This window comes from Pristiophorus japonicus, chromosome 5, assembly GCF_044704955.1.
Source record: "Pristiophorus japonicus isolate sPriJap1 chromosome 5, sPriJap1.hap1, whole genome shotgun sequence".
Taxonomy (NCBI): Eukaryota; Metazoa; Chordata; class Chondrichthyes; family Pristiophoridae; genus Pristiophorus; species Pristiophorus japonicus.
The window spans coordinates 281,331,686-281,357,153 of record NC_091981.1 but is presented as its reverse complement, the minus strand read 5'-3'; the positions used below and the strand labels follow the sequence as shown (position 1 = coordinate 281,357,153).

General features: G+C 46.2%; 1 protein-coding gene across 28 annotated transcripts in view; it reads left to right on the top strand.

Annotated features, from left to right (window-relative positions):
- The window catches only part of LOC139264722 (obscurin-like), a 571,531-nt gene that overhangs the window by 498,535 nt on the left and 47,528 nt on the right, over positions 1 to 25,468 (top strand). For all 28 annotated transcript variants that reach the window (XM_070881692.1, XM_070881694.1, XM_070881707.1 and 25 more), the window contains 4 exons: positions 512 to 589; positions 12,812 to 15,416; positions 16,589 to 16,702; positions 19,727 to 19,837. In XM_070881692.1, coding sequence (XP_070737793.1) covers positions 512 to 589; positions 12,812 to 15,416; positions 16,589 to 16,702; positions 19,727 to 19,837 — 2,908 coding nt within the window. The remainder of the gene's footprint in view (positions 1 to 511; positions 590 to 12,811; positions 15,417 to 16,588; positions 16,703 to 19,726; positions 19,838 to 25,468) is intronic.

Sequence of the window (25,468 nt, the reverse complement as noted above, 5' to 3'; positions counted from 1 at the left end):
AGCATGTAAAAAACAAGTGCAGGCAGCGGAAGGAGCATGAGGCAAACCAGATTCCCCACCCACCCTTTCCTTCAACCACTATCTGCCCCACCTGTGACAGAGACTGTAATTTCCGTATTGGACTATACAGTCACCTGAGAACTCACTTTTAGAGTGGAAGCAAGTCTTCCTCGATTTCGAGGGACTGCATATGATGATGAAGAATAGGGTGCTGAAATAAATGAATAGGGAAGGCATTGAAGCAGACACTGTAAATGATCTCGAGAGACAATTGAATGTGTATCCTGAGAGAGAAGTGATTGAAGGATTTTGGGAGAAGGGAGCTAGTGTGGTTGATTTATAAAAAAGGGACAGGTTTGTTAGGCCGAATGTTCTATCTAATATATAAAATATTTTAAGTTCTTACAATTCCCACAACATCAAGAAACTGTTTATGTAATATACATACATGTGTATAATTCTCATTGTTAGGAGAAAAAAAAGCTAAAGTAACTTGGACTTTTTTTCGCAGGAAAAACGTAAACTCCAGGAATCTTGTACAATTAACACAAAAAGATTGAAATTCTTTATATCAAGAAACAAGTGGCAGGTAAGAAAACAATGGCCCCGAACTTGGTCAATACATAAGATCCGCCCATTTATCGGTGGTATGCCGGCAGTGTGTCGTTTCAAACCACTGGCATACCGCCGAGACCGAAGAGGACAAAATTGGTCAATTTTTTTTCGACGGTATGCCAGCGTCCTGCAGCGGACAATAGGTAACATAGTAGTCGATCCAGATCAACTTTCTTTCCGATGGACGGTGGTGCGGCACTGAACTGCACGTGCGCGATATTTTTTTTCGCTTTTTTCACAGAAAGGTTTACCCGCAATTTCGGGGGTCAAGGGTCACCTGCGCATGCGCAGTGAGTTGTAGTCGAGGGAGAGAGAGTGAGAAGGAGCAGCAAGCTAGTCGACGATCAGTTACTTTAAAAACACATTGCAGAGTTAAAATATATTCATAACAAATAATAATTCTACTGTTTGAACAATAATAAGACATATTTTACAAAGCAAAAATCATAACAACATAAATATAATGGAGAGGTTGAAAAAAAAGTCGAAGCGCAGGAACGTCGAAAAGGACGGGAGGTTGAGGGCGCCCACCTTCGCCGAGACAGAGTTACCTGCCCTTCTCGAGAATATTACAGAGAGATACTCCGACCTAACAACATAGGTCGAGAGCTGCTCAAGGCCATGGCTACGATAGCCGCAAACATCATGGCACTATCAGAGTGGCAGTCGGAGGATATGTCGTGTATGATCACCGCGATGGAGCGAACCGCCGACTGCATCGAAGTCATGCGGCAATCGACGGGATCGGGACCTGGCACAGAATCCCCCCGTGCCATAGTAGTCAGGTTGACAGCACCCGAGGATGGGGAACTGATAGCATCTTCTAGCCCTGAAGCCGTGCCTTCCACATCACGAGCTTCTCCTGAGGACCCATTTATTGCGCCTGCAGTATCTGACCTCCAACGGCAGCAACAGCACTCGGGGTGCGGTGCTGCATGCCAGCTTGGTACCTGCACAGGGAGCTCCGTGCCCAGGGGCACTAGGAAAGGGAAAGGGGGGAATAGTCCCAAGGGTGGTGTAGCACGTCGAGGACAGTAAAGGGTCTTTTCTTGTCCTTGTTCATTTAATAATTCAAGTTTGTTTTTTAAAAGTTTATTCAAGTTGTTAAAGTTTTGTTAAAATTGTTCTTAAAGTTTTATAGTTACAAAGTTTTAAAATTGTTGTATATTTTTTACATTTTTACATAAACGTTTGAATTGAATTTAAGCACTCTTGTATAGCGTCATACTTTTGGGGTAACAGTCATCAGGGTTCCAAAGCCGCTCTCCACATTCAAGCAAAGCGTTCATTTATGAGCTGCTGATGTAACTGTTTTGCAGTGGCATACGCTCCGTGTGCCCTCCGCTGTGGTGTTGGGGGGTTGGTGCCATGGGTTCATCTGGAAGCTTCTCCTCCCCCTAATTTTCCTCTTCTTCCTCCTCCGTCTCTTGCACTCTCTCCTCAGGTGGTCCTGCAGTCCCCTGTGGCAATTCCTGTCCCCGCCTGATTGCTAAATTATACAACATGCAGCACACCACTGTGAACTGAGCAACCTGATCAGGGTGGTATTGCAGCCTGCCTCCCGAGTCGTCCAACACTGCTTCAGCACTCCAGTTGTCTTTAGGATAATATTACGTGTGGCTATATGGCTCTTTTATATAGTTGCTCGGCTTCTGTCTGAGGGTTCTACAGGGGGTCAAGAGCCAGGTAGCGAGGCCGTACCCTTTGTCCGTCAGCATCCAGCATTTACCTTGTGGCTCAGATGTCAGCAGGTCAGACACAGTGCTCTCACGCAAGATGTGCACATCACGGATGCTCCCTGGAAAGTTGGCATTCACTGCCATTATACGCTGTGTATGGTCGCATACGAGCTGCACGTTGAGCGAGTGAAATCCCTTACGGTTTCGGTACACCTCCGCCTCCTATAATGGTGCTCGCAGGGGAATATGGGCACAGTCAACAGCACCCTGCCCCTTAGGGAAGTCGGCAATGCATGCAAATCCCAAAGCCCTGTTATTCTGTTCCTCCCTGGTCATTGGGAAGTTTATAAATTCCATCCGGCATGCATACAGTGCTTCGGTTACCTGTCGAATGCACCGATGAGTGGCGTAATGAGAAATACAACATATATCCCGAGCTGATGTCTGAAAAGAGAGACATGCATAAAAGGGAAGTGCCGCAGTTACCTTCATCCCGACGTAATGTTGGTGGGCTGCAGGTCTGCCTCAATGAGCTGGAAAATCTCATTGATCACCTCTTTTCGGAAGCACATCCTCCGAACACACTGTCAATCGGTCAGGTCCAAGTATGAGCACTTCTCCCTGAAAATCCTTTCGGGATAAGGCCTCCTCCTCCTCATCAGTCTGCGATGTCCTCCATTACCCTGATAACTCTGCTCATTAAACCTCACATCTGGATTCTCCATTAGACAAGTAGTCAGCAATAGAGGCTGAGATAGTACAGGCCCCATTCTTTTAAAATCTCCACAATATTTTTCAATGAAAAAAATATAACTAAAATGCCTTTTGTTGTATATGTGCACGTGTATTTACTCTGTACAGCCACCAGAGGGCTCATCCGCTGGAGTCCCAAGGGATCCGATAATCCCTTGGGAGCACAGGTATTTAAGGAGGCTTCACAGGTTGGAGAAGCACTATGGAGACATAGAAAAATAGGTGCAGGAGTAGGCCATTCAGCCCTTCGAGCCTGCACAGCCATTCAATGAGTTCATGGCTGAACATGCAACTTCAGTACCCCATTCCTGCTTTCTCGCCATACCCCTTGATCCCCCTAGTAGTAACGACTACATCTAACTCCTTTTTGAATACATTTAAATGAATTGGGACCTGCATTAAAAGACTACGGTCTTACTTTACTTTGTGCTCACATTGTCCAGTCTGACTCTTTCTCCATACACAACAACTAGCAACGAGATACAAATAGCGAACCCAAAGATGCAGAGAACAGTGGGCATCCTGGAGAAATTTTCGGAGGGAGATGATTGGGAAACTTTTGTGGAGCGACTCGACCAATACTTCGTGGCCAAGAGCTAGATGGGGAAGAGAGCACTGCCAAACGAAGGGTGATCCTCCTCACCGTCTGTGGGGCACCAACATATGGCCTCATGAAGAATCTGCTCACTCCAGCGAAACCCACAGAGAAATCGTACGACGATTTGTGCACACTGGTCCGAGAGCATTTAAACCCGAAGGAAAGCGTTCTGATGGCGAGGTACTGGTTCTACACCTATTAAAGATCTGAAGGCCAGGAAGTGGCGAGTTATGTCGCCGAGCTGAGACACCTCGCAGAACATTGCGAATTTGAAGGACATTTGGAGCAGATGCTCAGAGACTTTTTCGTACTTGGCGTTGGAACCATACTTCACAAACTTTTGAATGTAAAGACCCCAACCTTGAGTAAGGCCATAGCGATAGCCCAGACGTTCTTTGCCATCAGTGACAATACAAAGCAAATCTCTCAGCACACAAGTGCTGCTACAAGTACTGTGAACAAAGTGATGTTGTTTTCGAATCGTAACGTACAGGGCAGGTCACACATACCTGCAGCTGCACGTCCGCAGATGAATCAGAGTCTACCATTAAAGGTGTTGAATGCAAGGCCATTAACACCTTGTTGGTGTTGCGGGGGTGATCATCGTTTCCATTCATGCCGATTCAAAGGGTACATTTGCAAGGGCTGTGGAACAATGGGACGCCTCCAACGAGTGTGCAGGCGAGCTGCTAAGCCTGTTAAATCTGCAAACCACCACGTTGCAGAGGAGGACAGATCCACAGAGGATCACGACGAACTAGAGCCTCAGATAGAGGAGGCAGAGGTTCATCGAGTGTACACATTCACCACGAATTGTCCCCCGATAATGTTGAATGTTGAACTAAATGGACTCCCGGTGTCAATGGAGCTGGACACGGGTGTGAGCCAGTCCATCATGGGCAAAAAGGCTTTCGAAAGGTTGTGGTGCAACAAGGCCTCAAGGCCAGTCTTAACTCCAGTTCGCACAAAACTAAGAACTTATACGAAAGAACTGATTCCTGTAATCGGCTGTTCTACCGTAAAGGTTTCCTACAATGGAGTGATGCACAAGCTACCACTCTGGGTGGTACCGGGTGATGGTCCCACGCTGCTCGGCAGGAGCTGGCTGGGAAAGATACGCTGGAACTGGGATGACGTCCGAGCGCTATCGCCTGCTGACGACACTTTGTGTGCCCAGGTCTTAAACAAATTTCCTTCGCTGTTCGAACCAGGCATCGAGAAATTCCAAGGAGCCAAAGTGCAGATCCATCTAATTCCAGGGCGCGACCCATCCATCACAAGGCAAGAGTTGTACCGTACATGATGAGAGAAAGGGTAGAGATCGAGCTAGACCGTCTGCAAAGAGAGGGCATCATTTCACCGATCGAGTTCAGCGAGTGGGCCAGTCCCATTGTCCCAGTTCTCAAGGGATACGGCATCGTTAGAATCTGTGGCGATTACAAAGTAACTATCAATCGTTTCTCCCTACAGGACCAATACCCACTACCAAAGGCCGACGACCTCTTTGCAATGCTGGCAGGAGGAAAGATGTTCACGAAGCTGGATCTGACTTCAGCCTAAATGACACAGGAACTGGAGGAATCATCGAAGGCTCTCACCTGCATCAACACGCACAAGGGTCTTTTTATTTATAACAGATGCCCGTTTGGAATCCGATCAGCGGCGGCAATATTCCAGCGAAACATGGAAAGTTTACTGAAGTCGGTACCGCACACCGTGTTCTTCCAGGACGACATCTTGGTCACAGGTCGGAACACAGGCGAGCACCTGCAGAACCTGGAGGAGGTTCTTGGTCGACTCAACCACGTGGGGCTCAGGTTAAAACGCTCGAAACGCATTTTCCTGGTGCCTGAGGTGAAGTTCTTGGGAAGGAGGATTGCAGCGGATGGCATCAGGCCCACCAACGCGAAGACGGAGGCAATCGAGAACGCACCGAGGCCACAGAACGTGACGGAGCTGCAGTCATTTCTGGAACTCTTGAACTACTTTGGTAACTTCTTACTGGGCCTCAGCACACTGCTAGAACCATTGCATGTCTTACTACAAAAAGGGGATGAATGGGTTTGTGGCAAAAGCAAAGAAAATGCCTTTGTAAAAGCGATAAAGTTGCTATGCTCAAACAAATTGCTTGTGTTGTATGATCCATGTAAGCGTTTGGTAGTAGCATGTGATGTGTCATCATATGGCGTCGGGTGTGTATTGCAACAAGCTAATGATTTCGGGAAACTGCAACCGGTTGCTTATGCATCCAGCAGTCTGTCTAAGGCTGAGAGAGCCTACAGCATGATTGAAAAAGAAGCGTTAGCATGTGTCTATGGAGTAAAGAAAATGCATCAATACCTGTTTGGGCTAAAATTCAAATTGGAAACTGACCATAAGCCACTTATATCCCTGTTTTCCGAGAGTAAAGGTTTAAATACCAACGCATTGGCCCGCATCCAGAGATGGGCACTCATGTTGTCCGCATACAACTACGCCATCCGCCACAGACCAGGCACAGAAAAATGCGCCGATGCTCTCAGTAGGCTGCCATTGGAAATGGCGCAGCCCGCAGATCTCGCCATGGTTATGAAAGCATTTGAGAGTGAGCAATCACCCATCACTGCCCGGCAGATCAAAGCCTGGACAAGCCAGGACCCCTTATTATCTCTAGTCAAAAGCTGTGAGCTGGTCCAGTGTCCCAGTGGAAATGCAGGAAGAGATAAAGCCGTTCCAGGCAGACTGCCTTCTGTGGGGCAATCCAAGAAGGGCAGATACACCTTCATCAATGTCCTCCACAGTACCCACCTAGGCATCGTAATGATGAAAGCGATAGCCAGATCGCGGTATCGATGCATTCACAGATGTAATACTTGCTCGCAGTTAAGCAATGCACCCAGGGAGGCACCGCTAAGTTTATGGTCTTGGCTCTCCAAACCTGGTCTAGGGTACACGTCGACTATGCAGGCCCGTTCTTCGGTAAAATGTTCCTTGTGGTTGTACTCCAAGTGGATTGAATGTGAGATAATGTCGGATAGCACGTCCGCTGCCACTACTGAAAGCCTGCGGGCCATGTTTGCCACCCACGGCTTACCCTACGTCCTGGTGAGCGACAACGGGCCATGTTTTACCAGTGCTGAGTTCAAAGAATTCATGACCTGTAATGGGATCAAACATGTCACATCTGCCCCGTTTAAACCAGCGTTTAATGGTCAGGCAGAGAGAGCAGTGCAAACCATCAAGCAAGGCTTGAAGAGGTAACTGAAGGCTCACTGCAGACTCGCCTATCCCGAGTCCTGCTTAGCTACCGCACGAGACCACACTCACTCACTGGGATCGCATCTGCTGAACTGCTCATGAAAAGAGCACTCAAGACAAAGCTCTCGTTAGTTCACCCTGATCTATATGAACAGGTAGAGAGCAGGTGGCTTCAACAAAGTGCACCATGGTAGTGTAAATGTGTCACGCGAGATTGAAATCAATGATCCTGTATTTGTATTAAATTATGGACAAGTGGCTTCCCAGTACTGTCGTGGCCAAAGAGGGGAGCAGGATGTTTTGGGTCAAACTTTCAAATGGATTCATTCACCAGAAATACTTGGACCAAATCAAACTCAGATTCACAGACTATCCTGAGCAACCCACCTTGGACCCTACCTTTTTGATCCCCCAACATACACACCAGTGGAAACCGGCACCACGGTTGACCACGAAGCAGAACCCATCATCCACAGCAGCCCTGCAGGGCCCAACACACCAAGCAGGCCAGCTGCACAACAGCCCAGCGAGGGCCCATCGAAAGATTCAACAACACCAGCTTTCACACCGAGATGATCAACCAGGGCAAGAATGGCGCCAGATCGACTCTCACTGTAGTTACACTATCGACTTTGGGGGGGGGAGTGTTGTTGTATATGTGGATATGTATTTACTCTGTCCCGCCACCAGAGGGCTCAACCCCTGGAGTTCCAAGGGATCCCATAATCCCTTGGGAGCACAGGTATTTAAGGAGGCTTCACAGGTTGGAGAAGCACTCTGGAGACATAGAAAAATAGGTGCAGGAGTAGGCCATTCAGCCCTTGGAGCCTGCACCGCCATTCAATGAATTCATGGTTGAACATGCAACTTCAGTACCCCATTCCTGCTTTCTCGCCATACCCCTTGATCCCCCTAGTAGTAAGGACTACATCTAACTCCTTTTTGAATATATTTAGTGAATTGGGACCCGCATTAAAAGACTACGGTCTTACTTTACTTTGTGCTCACATTGTCCAGTCTGACTCTTTCTCCATACACAACAACTAGCAACGAGATACAGATAGCGAACCCAAAGATGCAGAGAACAGTGGGCATCCTGGAGAAATTTTCGGAGGGAGATGATTGGGAAACTTTTGTGGAGCGACTCGTCAAATACTTCATGGCCAACGAGCTAGATGGAGAAGAGAACGCTGCCAAACGAAGGGCGATCCTCCTCACCGTCTGTGGGGAACCAACGTATGGCCTCATGAAGAATCTGCTCACTCCAGCGAAACCCACAGAGAAATCGTACGACGATTTGTGCACACTGGTCCGAGAGCATTTAAACCCGAAGGAAAGCGTTCTGATGGCGAGGTACCGGTTCTACACCTATTAAAGATCTGAAGGCCAGGGAGTGGCGAGTTATGTCGCCGAGCTGAGACACCTTGCAGGACATTGCGAATTTGAAGGACATTTGGAGCAGATGCTCAGAGACTTTTTCGTACTTGGCGTTGGAACCATACTTCACAAACTTTTGAATGTAAAGACCCCAACCTTGAGTAAGGCCACAGCAATAGCCCAGACGTTCTTTGCCTTCAGTGACAATACAAAGCAAATCTCTCAGCACACAAGTGCTGCTACAAGTACTGTGAACAAAGTGATGTTGTTTTCGAATCGTAACGTACAGGGCAGGTCACACATACCTGCAGCTGCACGTCCGCAGTTGACTCAGAGTCCACCATTAAAGGTGTTGAATGCAAGGCCATTAACACCTTGTTGGTGCTGCGGGGGTGATCATCGTTTCCATTCATGCCGATTCAAAGGATACATTTGCAAGGGCTGTGGAACAATGGGATGCCTCCAACGGGTGTGCAGGCGAACTGCTAAGCCTGTTAAATCTGCACGTTGCAGAGGAGGACAGATCCACAGAGGATCACGACGAACCAGAGCCTCAGATAGAGGAGACAGAGGTTCATGGAGTGTACACATTCACCACGAATTGTCCCCCGATAATGTTGAATGTTGAACTAAATGGACTCCCGGTGTCAATGGAGCTGGACACGGGTGTGAGCCAGTCCATCATGGGCAAAAAGGCTTTCGAAAGGTTGTGGTGCAACAAGGCCTCAAGGCCAGTCTTAACTCCAGTTCGCACGAAACTAAGAACTTATACGAAAGAACTTATTCCTGTAATCGGCTGTGCTACCGTAAAGGTTTCCTACAATGGAGTGATGCACAAGCTACCACTCTGGGTGGTATCGGGTGATGGTCCCACGCTGCTCGGCAGGAGCTGGCTGGGAAAGATACGCTGGAACTGGGATGACGTCCGAGCGCTATCGCCTGCTGACGACACTTTGTGTGCCCAGGTCTTAAACAAATTTCCTTCGCTGTTTAAACCAGGCATCGAGAAATTCCAAGGAGCCAAAGTGCAGATCCATCTAATTCCAGGGCGCGACCCATCCATCACAAGGCAAGAGTTGTACCGTACATGATGAGAGAAAGGGTAGAGATCGAGCTAGACCGGCTGCAAAGAGAGGGCATCATTTCACCGATCGAGTTCAGCGAGTGGGCCAGTCCCATTGTCCCAGATCTCAAGGGATACGGCATCGTCAGAATCTGTGGCGATTACAAAGTAACTATCAATCGTTTCTCCCTACAGGACCAATACCCACTACCAAAGGCCGACGACCTCTTTGCAATGCTGGCAGGAGGAAAGATGTTCACGAAGCTGGATCTGACTTCAGCCTAAATGACACAGGAACTGGAGGAATCATCGAAGGCTCTCACCTGCATCAACACGCACAAGGGTCTTTTTGTTTATAACAGATGCCCGTTTGGAATCCGATCAGCGGCGGCAATATTCCAGCGAAACATGGAAAGTTTACTGAAGTCGGTCCCGCACACCGTGGTCTTCCAGGACGACATCTTGGTCACAGGTCGGAACACAGGCGAGCACCTGCAGAACCTGGAGGAGGTTCTTGGTCGACTCAACCACGTGGGGCTCAGGTTAAAACGCTCGAAACGCGTTTTCCTGATGCCTGAAGTGAAGTTCTTGGGAAGGAGGATTGCAGCGGATGGCATCAGGCCCACCAACGCGAAGACGGAGGCAATCGAGAACACACCGCGGCCACAGAACGTGACGGAGCTGCAGTCATTTCTGGGACTCTTGAACTACTTTGGTAACTTCTTACCGGGTCTCGGCACACTGCTAGAACCACTGCATGTCTTACTACAAAAAGGGGACGAATGGGTTTGTGGCAAAAGCAAAGAAAATGCCTTTGTAAAAGCGATAAAATTGTTATGCTCAAACAAATTGCTTGTGTTGTATGATCCATGTAAGCGATTGGTAGTAGCATGTGATGTGTCATCATATGGCGTCGGGTGTGTATTGCAACAAGCTAATGATTTCGGGAAACTGCAACCGGTTGCTTATGCATCCAGCAGTCTGTCTAAGGCTGAGAGAGCCTACAGCATGATTGAAAAAGAAGCGTTAGCATGTGTCTATGGAGTAAAGAAAATGCATCAATACCTGTTTGGGCTAAAATTCAAATTGGAAACTGACCATAAGCCACTTATATCCCTGTTTTCCGAGAGTAAAGGTTTAAATACCAACGCATTGATCCGCATCCAGAGATGGGCACTCATGTTGTCCGCATACAACTACGCCATCCGCCACAGGCCAGGCACAGAAAAATGCACCGATGCTCTCAGTAGGCTGCCATTGGAAATGGCGCAGCCCGCAGATCTCGCCATGGTTATGGAAGCATTTGAGAGTGAGCAATCACCCATCACTGCCCGGCAGATCAAAACCTGGACAAGCCAGGACCCCTTATTATCTCTAGTCAAAAGCTGTGTGCTTAACGGGAGCTGGTCCAGTGTCCCAGTGGAAATGCAGGAAGAGATAAAGCCATTCCAGGCAGACTGCCTTCTGTGGGGCAATCCAAGAAGGGCAGATACACCTTCATCAATGTCCTCCACAGTACCCACCTAGGCATCGTAATGATGAAAGCGATAGCCAGATCGCGGTATCGATGCATTCACAGATGTAATACTTGCTCGCAGTTAAGCAATGCACCCAGGGAGGCACCGCTAAGTTTATGGTCTTGGCTCTCCAAACCTGGTCTAGGGTACACGTCGACTATGCAGGCCCGTTCTTCGGTAAAATGTTCCTTGTGGTTGTACTCCAAGTGGATTGAATGTGAGATAATGTCGGCTAGCACGTCCGCTGCCACTACTGAAAGCCTGCGGGCCATGTTTGCCACACACGGCTTACCCTACGTCCTGGTGAGCGACAACGGGCCATGTTTTACCAGTGCTGAGTTCAAAGAATTCATGACCTGTAATGGGATCAAACATGTCATATCTGCCCCGTTTAAACCAGCGTTTAATGGTCAGGCAGAGAGAGCAGTGCAAACCATCAAGCAAGGCTTGAAGAGGTAACTGAAGGCTCACTGCAGACTCGCCTATCCCGAGTCCTGCTTAGCTACCGCACGAGACCACACTCACTCACTGGGATCGCATCTGCTGAACTGCTCATGAAAAGAGCACTCAAGACAAAGCTCTCGTTAGTTCACCCTGATCTATATGAACAGGTAGAGAGCAGGTGGCTTCAACAAAGTGCACCATGGTAGTGTAAATGTGTCACGCGAGATTGAAATCAATGATCCTGTATTTGTATTAAATTATGGACAAGGTCCCAAGTGGCTTCCCAGCACTGTCGTGGCCAAAGAGGGGAGCAGGGTGTTTTGGGTCAAACTTTCAAATGGATTCATTCACCAGAAATACTTGGACCAAATCAAACTCAGATTCACAGACTATCCTGAGCAACCCACCTTGGACCCTACCTTTTTTGATCCCCCAACATACACACCAGTGGCAACCGGCACCACGGTTGACCACGAAGCAGAACCCATCATCCACAGCAGCCCTGCAGGGCCCAACACACCAGGCAGCCCAGCAAGGCCAGCTGCACAACAGCCCAGCGAGGGCCCAACGAATGATTCAACAACACCAGCTTTCACACCGAGATGATCAACCAGGGCAAGAATGGCCCCAGATCGACTCTCACTGTAGTTACACTATCGACTTTGGGGGGGGGAGTGTTGTTGTATATGTGGATATGTATTTACTCTGTCCAGCCACCAGAGGGCTCAACCCCTGGAGTTCCAAGAGATCCCATAATCCCTTGGGAGCACAGGTATTTAAGGAGGCTTCACAGGTTGGAGAGGCACTCTGGAGACCTGCAATAAAAGACTAAGGTCACACTTTACTTTGAGCTCACAGTGTTCAGTCTGACTCTTTCTCCATACACAACATATTTGATCTTAATAAGTTACTTAGTACCAATAAAAATACCTTTCCCACTGTAAATTGCACTGTAAAGTCACTGTTCACCTCAGAAATACAGAGGTGCTGCCTTAGCTGACTGTTCCTAATTTAAAAATGGCGGCTCCAAGCACTACCGCCCATTCCCACCCACTTAACATTGCGTAAAACCACCTTTTCCAGGACGGTATGCAGCTCTGGTGGTATGTCAGCGGTATGCTATGAAAATCAGACTTTTTGGGTGGTATGCAGGCGGTTCTGCACGGCAGACGGTGTGTGCATACCGCTTGGCAGTATGTCAATGATGAATATTCCACCGAGCGGTATGTTGGCAGTATGTAGGTATTTTTTCACCAAAGTCACATTTTTGGTTGGGTAGGGGGCAGTATGTCCATGAATTTCGGGCCCAATAACTGTTGCTTTATAAGAGCCATCTATAAAAGTTTTCTCGCACAGGCAAGTTTGACAGTGGGAATCAAATCCAATTTTGATGGAGGGCGTAACTTTAGTTAGTCACTTAAGGTTTTTCATCTAATTATTACAAATTTTTTTTAAAAAGTCAGGTTGTTGTTTTTATAGTAAGTATTTTCATCCGTCTTTAAATTTGTCACCTTTGTATTATTTTCAGCGCTCCCTTATGTGCTACAAATCAATACTTGTAATGAGGTCAATTCCCCAACTGTTGGAAGGGACTTCCGAAGGCCTTTCTCTTGGTATGTCTCGGCATTTGCTTAAGGAAAGCAGCCCGCCAACATCCAGTGCCTCCTCTTCTGATTCTGGAGACTGCACCCGCCAGACAGAAGCATGCCCACCCCATACTCCAGATGCCAATCAGACTGTGTTTGCTCAATATTTTACAAATGAAGGTGAAGATTGTGAAACTCAATGGTCTGCTTCTTCAACAGACATCTTAGATCCAGATATCAGTGAGCACAGGAGACATAGGCCAGCGTTAACTAGAAGCGTTGCTGTGGAAAAACAAGCAGATGTAAAGCATGAAACAGGTGCAGAATGTGGTGAAGAGGACATGAAAGCACCGCATAAATATTCTGAAACATGTGAAGAACTGAACTTAAGTACCAACCGAATGAAGCATCCCATTTTCAAAGCAGCTACGATAGAGACTTCAGACTGTTCAAGAGTGCCGGGAACAGCAACTCACAACCTCGTACGAGGCCTTTCAGCTGATAGCGCTCTCACACTTCACATATCAGGAGAAGACAACTTACTGGATGCAAGCTCCAAACCATCATCCAGACTTTTACCAAGGCATAGTCTTATAAAAAGCACCTTCTACAGTGACACGCTGGAGAGTAAGGAGCTTGCCACTGACGATGCTCAATATGCAAGGAGTCTCGAAAGAACGAGAAAACGCTTTATGCAGGCAGGTTACACAAAGGGAAATGTGAGCGGCCTACGTGAGCCCCTCTTGGAGTGCTTTCAGATGGCTGTACAGGACAGAACGCCTGCTGATGAAAGGTTTGAAGAAACCTCAAGCCACATCTCCGGAAGGCTGGCAAAGTCAGCCTCTTACGATAATGGCGCGAGTGTGGCTTATGCTCCCAAGCAAAATTCAAGGAGGTGCAGGTCGTTGGATGAATGCGAAACAGAGTTCTTATGTCAGACAGCAGCAAGAGAATCTGCAAGAGAAATATTGGAGCCATTTCCCCAGCACTCAGATGCAAACTCCAGGGCAATGACTGTTGTTAGTGATGTCATAATACCCCAGCCTCTTTCCCTAGGTGGACAAGAGTCAGGTACACAGAAGTCAGCAGTGTCCACATGTGTACCAAGTGACACTGTGTGTGTATCTGAAGAGGTCACCTTTTTAACAGACTTAAAATACACTTTAGAATACCCCACAGAAAATATTTCCTCTGAGATAGACCAAACTGATGCAGCTTCTTCGCATTCATCGGAAAAAGAACAGAAAGTCGAGTTTAGCATGGAAAAGAAAACCTGTATTACCGACATCAAAGACAATGATAGTCAGCATTCAGAGGTGGACTCTAGTGCAGGTTCTCCCCTCCAGAGTTCATCAGATCTCCAAAACAAGGACTGTGAATCTTCACAGTCAATTAAAGATGCAAAGAGCTCGTCTCTCTCTCAACTACCGGAGTTGGAAGCTATAACAACAAAATGGCAGCATTCTGACGAACCTACCAATTCACATTCAAATGTTTCAGGTATCGGGTCTTCTGACTTTCACGGCTCAATGGATTCTGAGTTGCAGAGCGAAAGCTCCTTTGTTGCTGCCTCAGTTGCCACATTTGAACCTCAGGAGCAGAATTCGAGTGAGAATGTCAGCTCTTTGTACTTCGATGCAGTGGAACCAGACACAGATTACTTTGACCTGTCGGAGCCATACAGCTGTGAGGCGCAGTATGAACTTTGCCCCTCATTTCTGTTTCAAGAGTTTGAAGAGCCAAGCGCCTCACAAGCCAAACCATTGCCTGTGCCAAGCACATCTGAAGAACTATTTCCTTCAAGGGAAACAGAGCCCAAAAAGGACAGTCCTTTACAAGGAAAGTTAGATCCGACATCAACCACCTCGTATGAAATATTGTGCGATGAGACTGAACCAGTGAATGAGTGTTCCTGGAATCTGACTGCAGGTGAATGGGAATCAGATCTATTGGAACTGCTCGAAGATAATGAAGAGGATGAAGCCACATCTGATATTGAGGAAGGAGAGTCAAAAAAGAAAAGTAAACCTAAAAGAACTTCACTGGAAAACAAAATACATCAAAGCTTTGAAAGTCTAAAAAAAGCATTCAAAAGTCAAACTTCTTCAAGTGAAACGAGTCTGTCGAACAGTGAAACCCACACAGACCCAATGTCGAAATCTGCATCAAAAAGGTTTGGTGAGTCTGGTCTTTTAAGATTATTTAGCAGATCTGCTTCACTAAATTGGGATAAAGGATTGCATCAGCATGACGAAGACGGAGGGGGAAGTCGATATTCTTTATCTGTGTTGCGGGATTTAAGCTCAAGGAAACATTTGCAATACTCAAGGGGGGCAAGAAAAAGTCAGACGTTGCCCGCTCGCTTTACATGGCAATTGAAAAGCAAAGATTCAGCAGAGAAACCTAAACTGAGAAAGGAGAATGAAGGGGGGCTGACCGAGCCCCTCCATGGAAGTGCAGACCCACCTAGCACGGAATTGCATGGGAGCCAGTACATGGAAGTTATGAAAATGCCATTAATAGCTCCTTTAACACCACATGAAGAAGGTAAGTACAAAACATCTTCCAAGAGATGTAAAAGTCGCTTGCTTTGACATTTTTCATTGTTTTGTGATTGCATCCGTCGCAGTGAGGGGTAACGTCAGAACGTTTTTCAGATTTAGTGAGATCCCGATTAAATAAAATCAAAGTCCTGCAAGTGTGATGATTTATCAGAGCTTTTCCAGTGATAGTTTTACAGCTTGTCCTGAACTAGAATTTAGCGTTGCTAGGATGCATATTTTAAGCACATACCTACATACCATTAGCAAAAATAAGGTGTTGAATACGTAAGAATAATAGAACCCTGAAGTACTCTGCAAACAAGTAAACATTTTTTTTCATGAACAGACCTGTTTTTGTGGACCATCTTGCCTTCACACAGTATCCTCCAGCTGAGGTTACTTCAAGGCACCCGGTGCTCTTTCAGCCGCAGTTAAGTTTATTGGAAAGCAGGCCCACGTAGTCCAAAATATGGCCATAAACCTTCGCAACCAGATATCTGGATAAAGATTGACATAACTGCTTAGAATCGTGGCTGTGCGATTTGAACTGTCAGCCACTCCTGAGACGGAATCCTGGATTCATTTGGTTTACACAACATATTTTCTTTCTTCATAGGCATAGGAGAAGTCCACTCAGCCCTTCGAGCTTGTTCCGCCATTCAATTAGATCATGGTTGATCTTATCTTAACTCCTTCTACCTGCCCTTGTTCCGAAACCCTTAATACCCTTTCCCAACAAAAATCTATCAAATTCAGTTTTGAAATTTTCAATTGACCCCCCCCCCCCCCCCACCACAGCTTCAACAGCTTTTGGGGGAAGAGAGTTTGAGATTTCCACTACCCTTTGTGTGAAGTCCTTCCTGACCTCACCACTGAATGGCCTAATTTTAAGGTTCTGGACTCCCCCACTCTCTATCTACCCTATCAACTCCTTTAATCATCTTAAACATCTTGCCTTAAACACCTTTGATGCAGCACATTAGGTTCTCCTAAGTTAAGAAACATGAATACCTGACTTGATCCAAGTATGGCTCTCCCAGCCTATGGTGAACAGCAGCTGTAACTATAATATATAATAAAGGTAGTAGGAATTATTTCCTCAATACTAAGCTACAAATGAATTTCCCGAATGAAAGAATATTTAAATGACATTAACCATATTATAATTTTGTGCAGAAATAGAAAAACTGCAAGTGGGCGAGCAGTCTACAGACAATCCCAGTGGTTCCCTGAAGAAAAAATCGAGACTGTTTTCATTCAAGCTTCCCAGTTTGAGAGCAAAGGAAAAAGGTATTGCTGATGAATGTAACCCTGTCTTAATAGCTCATATTTTACACTGAGTAACTTGCACAGGTAGTAGCACAAATACTCGGTGATGGAATATCCTGTTAAATAAATAGACTTTCAACTGTGAGCTGCAATTAGCTGCAAGTTACTTTTCTTAAAGAATGAGAATAATGCATTATAATTCTTCTCCCACTTTTGAGGCAGTCATTACAGCCAATTCATGTATTTTTCATATGTGAGGGAAAAGTTAGGTTTCAGCTTAACACTATTTTATGTATTTTTATAAATTCGGTCTGTTTAGCTTAGCAGATTGACTTCACATAAGAATGTAAGACATTTTGGGAACAGAAACAAGACAGGATTGTTGGGGTAAAAAGAAGACTTCTCTTCTTCAAGTTGGATTCCCTGAAATAAGGAATCGACACCAGCCCTTATAATGACCACGGAATCCATCAGACGAAACCTTGGATTCACTTCTCCAATCTTTATTCAAGCATATGCAGGGGAAGCATTCCAGACCTAGTTGTCTAGGAATGAACCTTCAACGAACAAGGGTTCTACACACACAGTTAGGCAGTTTTCGAAGGCATGGTGGCCTCGTGAACACTAGTTTCCGACTACCAGTTGGCTTACAACTGATCTACGGAGCTACATTGATTTGTTAACCCTTATCAGACTGGCTGCTGAGTGGTTTTGCAGCATCTTTATTTCTCTATTGCATGTGGGGCCAATCTCAGTCTTTTGGAATGTGTTGTTCTACAGTGTTAACCTTGCCCTGGTTTCTCATAGCTAGTTCTGCATTTTTTTAAAGATAAGCAAGCAAGCAAAGCTGCTCCCTTTAATCTGATTCTGTGCCGTTCCCCTTATCTTTCAGTCAGTCACTCGCAGTCCTTGTGCTCTTAGTCACACTTGGAAATATAAATAGTATGCTTCTTACTCAAGTGTATTTTTTACCCCCTTACAGGATGATACTGAATTCTTCCTGAAAAGGCAATTTACCACCGGACCATTCTTTTTTTAGTAGCTGGATTCCACCGTCTCGACCAATCCCTCAATCCCTTCTCTTGACAAAAACATACCTAAATAAGTCTTGAATCCACTTATTCTAGCCTTGCATGATAATATTTCCCATATGTCTCCTGCTCTTTGTGTTCAAGAGTTGTGGCTGACTCCCCCACTTACTCCAAAGGCAGCTCTTGCTTTATTGGAGAGCAGTCAGTCGCAGTCCTTGCTGCTCTCAGTCACACTTGGAAATATAAAAAGTCCAACTTTCGTTGTTCTTGCAGCAGAACGGACCAATTATTTTTGTCGGTATTCTGAACTTTTCGCTGCACTTCTGACTGCAGAACAGCGTCCAGTGCGGGGAAATAAAGGGAGGGGATGAGTGGAGTTACAACACTATCGACTCTGGATCAGTTCCCATGGACTGGAGGGTAGCTAATGTAACACCACTTTTTAAAAAAGGAGGGAGAGAGTAAACGGGTAATTATAGACCGGTTAGCCTGACATCAGTAGTGGGGAAAATGTTGGAATCAATTATTAAAGATGAAGTAGCAGCGCATTTGAAAAGCAGTGACAGGATCGGTCCAAGTCAGCATGATTTATGAAAGGGAAATCATGCTTGACAAACCTAGAATTTTTGAGGATGTAACTAATAGAGTGGACAAGGGAGAACCAGTGGATGTGGTGCATTTGGACTTTCAAAAGGCTTTTGACAAGGTCCCTCTCAAGAGATTGGTGTGCAAAATCAAAGCACATGGTATTGGGGGTAATGTACTGACGTGGATAGAGAACTGGTTGGCAGACAGGAAGCAGAGAGTCGGGATAAACGGGTCCTTTTTAGAATGGCAGGCAGTGACTAGTGGGGTGCCGTAGGGCTCAGTGCTGGGACCCCAGCTCTTACAATATACATTAATGATTTAGATGAAGGAATTGAATGTAATATCTCCAAGTTTACAGATGACACTAAACTAGGTGGTGGTGTGAGCTGTGAGGAGGATGCTAAGAGGCTGCAGGATGACTCGGACAGGTTAGGTGAGTGAGCAAATGCAGTATAATATGGATAAATGTGAGGTTATCCACTTTGGGGGCAAAAACATGAAGGAAGAATATTATCTGAATGGCGGCAGATTAAGAAAAGGGGAGGTGCAACGAGACCTGGGTGTCATGGTACATCAGTCATTGAAAGTTGGCATGTGGGTACAGCAGGCGGTGAAGAAGGCAAATAGTATGTTGGCCTTCATAGCTAGGGCATTTGAGTATAGGAGCAAGGAGATCTTAATGCAGTTCTACAGGGCCTTGGTGAGGCCTCACCTGGAATATTGTGTTCAGTTTTGGTCTCCTAATCTGAGGAAGGACATTTTTCTATTGAGGGAGTGCAGCGAAGGTTCACCAGACTGATTCCCGGGATGGCAGACTGACATATAAGGAGAGACTGGATCGACTGGACCTGTATTCACTGGAGTTTAGAAGAATGAGAGGGGATCTCATAGAGGCATATAAAATTCTAACAGGACTGGACAGGTTAGATGCAGGAAGAATGTTCCCGATGTTGGGGAAGTCCAGAACCAGGGATCACAGTCTAAGGATAAGGGGTAAGCCATTTAGAACCGAGATGAGAAGAAACTTCTTCATTCAGAGCGTTGTTAACTGTGGAATTCTCTACTGCAGAGAGTCGTTGATGCCAGTTCGTTAAATATATTCAAGAGGGAGTAAGATGTGGCCCTGACTGCTAAAGGGATCAAGGGGTATGGAGAGAAAGCAGGAAAGGGGTACTGAGGTGAATGATCAGCCATGATCTTATCAAATGGCAGTGCAGGCTCGAAGGGCTGAATGGCCTACTCCTGCACCTATTTTCTATGTTTCTATGTAATCTTACAAAACCAGAGCAGCTTTAAAACTGCCTCTAATTTCGTAATGTTTTACTTTGCCCCTCGATATTTGAATTCTTTACTGTAGTGAATAATCTTGCAACTCAGTTCTTTTCCCACTCTTGGAACATTGGAAGCTTGTTTCCTTTTTTTTCAGCACCATCATTTCTGGAAGACCTCCTAAACCAGTCAGTTGTTTTGAGACAGTCTGTGACCCTGTCCTGTCGACCTTCTGGCTGCCCGAACCCTGACATACTGTGGTTCAAAGGTTAGTCTATTTTATATTGCACCTCCCTACACAATTGACTCCTGTATCATTTGAATATACCGATTGCTCAGCTAATGAATGCGGTGTGTAACTGGAGCCTTACAGGGTTCTTTTATTCTGTACTCAATTAGCTGATGTCCGATGCGATGCCAAAATTGGGGCTGTAATTGATCTCAGCACCCCTAGGTTGGGGAGGGGTGAATCATCCCGGGTTCCTTCTTCTGATTGCAATCCAACTACTCGTCAGACCTATCAAGAAAGACTGGATCAACTGGGCTTGTATTCACTGGAGTTCAGAAGAATGAGAGGGGACCTCATAGAAACATATAAAATTCTGACGGGGTTAGACAGGTTAGATGCAGTAAGAATGTTCCCAATGTTGGGGAAGTCCAGAACCAGGGGTCACAGTCTAAGGATAAGGGGTAAGCCATTTAGGACCGAGATGCGGAGGAACTTCTTCACCCAGAGAGTGGTGAACCTGTGGAATTCTCTACCACAGAAAGTTGTTGAGGCCAATTCACTAAATATATTCAAAAAGGAGTTAGATGAGGTCCTTACTGCTAGGGGGATCAAGGGGTATGGCGAGAAAGCAGGAATGGGGTACTGAAGTTGAATGTTCAGCCATGAACTCATTGAATGGCGGTGCAGGCTAGAAGGGCCGAATGGCCTACTCCTGCACCTATTTTCTATGTTTCTATGTTTCTATGAATGCAAAAATCAGGCTTGGCTGGTGTAGGCTCTCACAGTCCAATAGCCTGCTAACATTCACCGGCTAGGCTCGCACATCAAGAATGAGCACTTCGCTGGATTATGGTTCCAAAGCTGCTGGTCACCCTCCAGTGCTGTATCCAAGAGCCATTACTTTCAGAAGAGGGGTGAAAATTGGTTTTAAAAAAAGAAGGAAAAATTTTGTTCAACAATTTTTTTTTTAGAACCTTGTTTTATCTGTCCCGCCTTTCAGTCCTGATTTGAATTCCGTCACAATATATATATTTTTTATGGTTGAATGTACTTTTTTCTGCGAATTATGAGAGTTTTGTCTTTTTTATGTTCTTTGAAATCCCTCTCGGTCCATGCAATGTGTGTGCAGGCTTGAAGGGATTAAATTTCCACGAGGGTTCTCCCAATTATCTGCCTTAACTCCACGCGTATATCCTGAGATTCTGTGGATCTTCCACTAACTTGCAGCAAGTAATTGAAAGAGCACCGCCCCCCCCCCTCCCCCGGGTAGAAATTGAACCCCCAATTTTAGACTCAGTCTGAAATCCCTGCTGTTTGATCTTGTTGCAGTTGAGTCTCAATAGCATCTTGCAGAGTGTCGTGAAGACTTTATCAGTACACTAAATAATTCTAATGTCAGTTATTTTTCACAAACTGTATATCTAACAGAAGAGTTATTGGCAGTGTTAATGCAGTTACCATTTTAAACCGCTCCGTCTGATCCTGCTGAACACAATTCCCTTTTGCCTGTGAATCTAGTTTTTAATCCCGCCTAGAATGATAGCAGTCTCCTCTCTCTGCCAGTAAGGGTGCTATGTGTAATTAATTTGAGCAGTCTTGACCTAATTCTATGTTCACATTTTTTTTAAATGTGTTTATAGTTATATAGTAAGTTGTAATTGCCTTCCAGGTCCTTCAGTGCTCAATTTTAATCTAGTGCTTACTTGCATGTTTCACGTTAATTAAGTCCTACACAGTACAGTCCTACCAGTTAAAAATGAGTAGCATCACGAGATATTGCTCAATTCAGCAGTACAAATAGCAGAGGCTGTGACCATCATTTTCCAACCCTCTCTGGCTACAGGTGTAGTGCTGGAGGACTGCTAACGTGGTACCTTTATTTAAAATGGGAGAAAGGGATAGGCCGAGTAATTACAGGTCATTCAGCCTAACCTCGATGGTGGGAAAATTATTAGAAAAAATTCTGAGGGACAGGATAAATCTTAATTTAGAAAGACATGGATTAATCAAGGACAGTCAGCATGGGTTTGTGAAGGGAAGGTCGTGTCTGTCTAACTTGATTGAATTTTTTGAGGAGATAACAAGGAGGGTCGATGAGGGTAGTGCGTTTGAGATGGATTTTAGCAAAGCTTTTGATAAGGTGCCACATGGCAGACTGGTCATTAAAATAAAAGCCCATGGGATCAAGGGCAAGTTGGATCCAAAATTGGCTCGGAGGCAGGAAGAAAAGGGTAATGGTTGATGCGACTGGAAGGATTTTTCCAGTGGGGTTCCTCAGGGCTCAACACTAGGTCCCTTGCTCTTTGTGGTATATATCAATGATTTAGACTTGAATGTAAAGGGTATGATTAAGAACTTTGCAGATGATACTAAAATCGGCAATGCAATTGATAATGAAGAAGAAAGCTGTAGACTGCAGGAAGATATCAATGAACCGGTCAGGTGGGCAGAACAGTGGCAAAAGGAATTCAATCTGGAGAAATATGAGGTAATGCATTTGGGGAGGGCTAACAAGGCAAGGGAATACACATTAAATGGTAGGACACTGAAAAGTGTAGTGGAACAACGGGACCTTGGAGTGCAGGTCCACAGATCCCTGAAGGTAGCAGGCCAGGTAGATAAGGTGGTTAAGAAGGCATACGGAATGCTTGTCTTTATTAGCCGAGGCATAGAATACGAGCAGAGAGGTTATGCTTGAACTGTATAAAACACTAGTTAGGCCACAGCTGGAGTACTGCGTTCAATTCTGGTCACCACATTACAGGAAAGATGTGATTGCCCTACAGAGGGTACAGAGAAGATTTATAAGGTTGTTGCTTGGACTGGAGAATTTTAGCTATGAGGACAGATTGGATAGGCTGGGTTTTTTCTTTGGAACGGAGAAGGCTGAGGGGAGACCTCATTGAGGTGTATAAAATTATGACGGGCATATATATGGTGGATAGGATGGACCTATTTCCTTAGCAGAGGGGTCAACAACCAGGCGGCATAGATTTAAAGTAATTGGTAGAAAGTTTAGAGGGTATTTGAAGGGAAATTTCTTCACCCAGAGGGTAGTGGGGGTCTGGAACTCACTGCTTGAAAGGGTGGTAGAGGCAGAAACCCTCATCACATTTAAAAAGTACTTGAAGTGCCATAACCTACAGGGCTACAGACCAAGAGCTGGAAAGTGGGATTAGGCTGGATAGACCTTTGTTACCTGGCGTGGATACGATGGGCCGTGTCATGTATCTCACACTACTGTATATAACTGTATCTTACCATGCTATACATGACTGTAACCATATATGACCTGTAACAACAAGCATACTTTACCACCAGGGGTGCACTTGCAGGAGTCACTGCATACCTGTTCCACACAGGTACATAAAGGCAGGTCTCAGGCAAGTGTGGCACTCGAGAGCTGTGAAGTAAAGATGCAGGTCCAGGGTGACCTTGACTTCAGCATATGCCTCGTTTAAGTCTGTTAAAGTTTAAGTTAACGAGCTGCTACCCCCACACACAGGCAAAGGCAGGAGAGCAGGCCTTCAACAGCAGGCAGTGGCGCCAGAAGCCATCAAGGGCTACAGGAACGGCCATTCACACCTCATCAACCCACAATGTGAGCAATCAACTACAGACTGAGAGAAGCTCAAGAGAGATCAGCCAGACGCAGCTCATCCTTCGGAAACAATGGAAGCAGTCTGTGCTGGAGATGTGGGGGAAGGCACTCACCAGGGTGTGTCGATTTCAGCATGCTGTTTGCAGAAACTGCAACTATACAGGGCATCTGGCCCGCATGTGCAGAAAAACAGCAGCTCGGCTGGTATACAAATCGGAAGGGTCGGAAAGCAGACCAGAAGACGGTGGGGACAGTGCCCAGGACACCGAGGTACAGCGGGTCAACACGATCAATGTCCACTGTTCTTACAACAAAATGCCTCCAATAATGATGAGGGTCCTACTCAACGGGATACCCATCAACATGGAACTGGACACGGGAGCTAGTCAATCTCTCATGAGCGTCCAACAATTTGAACAGCTGTGGCCGCACAAAAGCAACAGACCAAAACTCACAAGGATCGACACCAAACTAAGGACTTATACCAAAGAAATCGTCCCAGTCCTTGGCAGCGCCATGTTCTCAGTCACACACAAAGGGACGGTGAACCAACTTCCCCTGTGGATTGTCCCCAGAGATCTCCCAGCACTGTTGGGGAGAAGCTGGCTGGCAAAACTAAATTGGAAATGGGATGATGTTCACGCCATGTCATCAGAGGAATGGACCTCCTGCTCAATAGTTCTTAGTCATTTTGAACATCTCTTTCAGCCAGGTGTGGACACCTTCAAAGGGGCTAAAGTTAAAATCTACATCACACAGGATGCCAGACCAGTCCATCACAAGGCTAGAGCTGTGCCTTATGTGATGAGGGAAAAGACTGAACACGAACTGGACCGGCTTCTGCGTGAAGACATTATCTCACCCGTGGAATTTAGCGACTGGGCAAGTCCCATCGTCCCCGTCATGAAGCCTGATGGATCCGTACGAATCTGTGGGGATTACAAGTCTACCATAAACAGAGTCTCTCTACAGGACCAGTACCCGCTGCCCAGAGCGGAGGACCTATTTGCCACGTTGGCTGGAGGAAAACTTTTCTCGAAACTAGATCTCACATCTGCGTATATGACGCAAGAACTGACCGAAGAGTCTAAGCTACTCACCACCATCAACACACATCGAGGCCTTTTTACGTACAATCGATGCCCATTCGGCATCAGGTCGGCAGCTGCTATATTCCAGCGCAACATGGAGAGTCTGCTCAAGTCCATCCCGGGGACAGTTGTGTTTCAAGATGGCATACTCATCACGGGCAGGGACACCGACTCCCATCTCCGCAATTTGGAGGAAGTACTAAGTCGATTGGATCGGGTAGGCCTAAGAGTTAAGAAATCCAAGTGTCTGTTTCTCGTGCCCGAGGTTTAATTTTTGGACAGAAGGATTGTCGCTGATGGAATCCGCCCAACAGAATCCAAAACCGAAGCAATTCGTCTGGCACCCAGGTCCCGGAATGTCTCGGAACTGCGCGCCTTTCTCGGGCTACTCAATTACTTTGGGAACTTTATGCAGAACTTCAGCACGCTGCTGGAGCCTCTCCACGTGCTACTCAGAAAGGGGTGCGATTGGTTTTGGGGGGACGCCCAAGAACGTGCCTTCAATAAGGCACGCAACCTTCTAGGTTCCAACAGTGTTTTAGCTTTTTTTGACCCAGGTAAAAAGCTAGTTGTTACATGTGATGCGTCAGGGTATGGGGTCGGGTGCGTTTTACAGCATGTCAATGATGCGGGTAAATTACAACCCATTGCTTATGCCTCCAGGTCACTTTCGTAGGCGGAGCACAGGTACGGTATGGTTGAGAAGGAGGCGCTCACGTGCGTGTACGGTGCCAAAAAGATGCACCAATACCTTTTCGGGGCCAAGTTCGCATTAGAAACCGACCACAAACCCCTCACGTCCCTGCTATCCGAGTGCAAGGCAATAAACGGCAACGCCTCGGCGCGCATTCAGCGGTGGGCACTTAGGCTGGCGTCTTACGACTACACAATAAGGCACAGACAACTGTGCCGAAGCGCTTAGCAGGCTACCCCTGGCGACCACGGAAGGGTCCGACGAACAGGACTGTGAGATGGTCA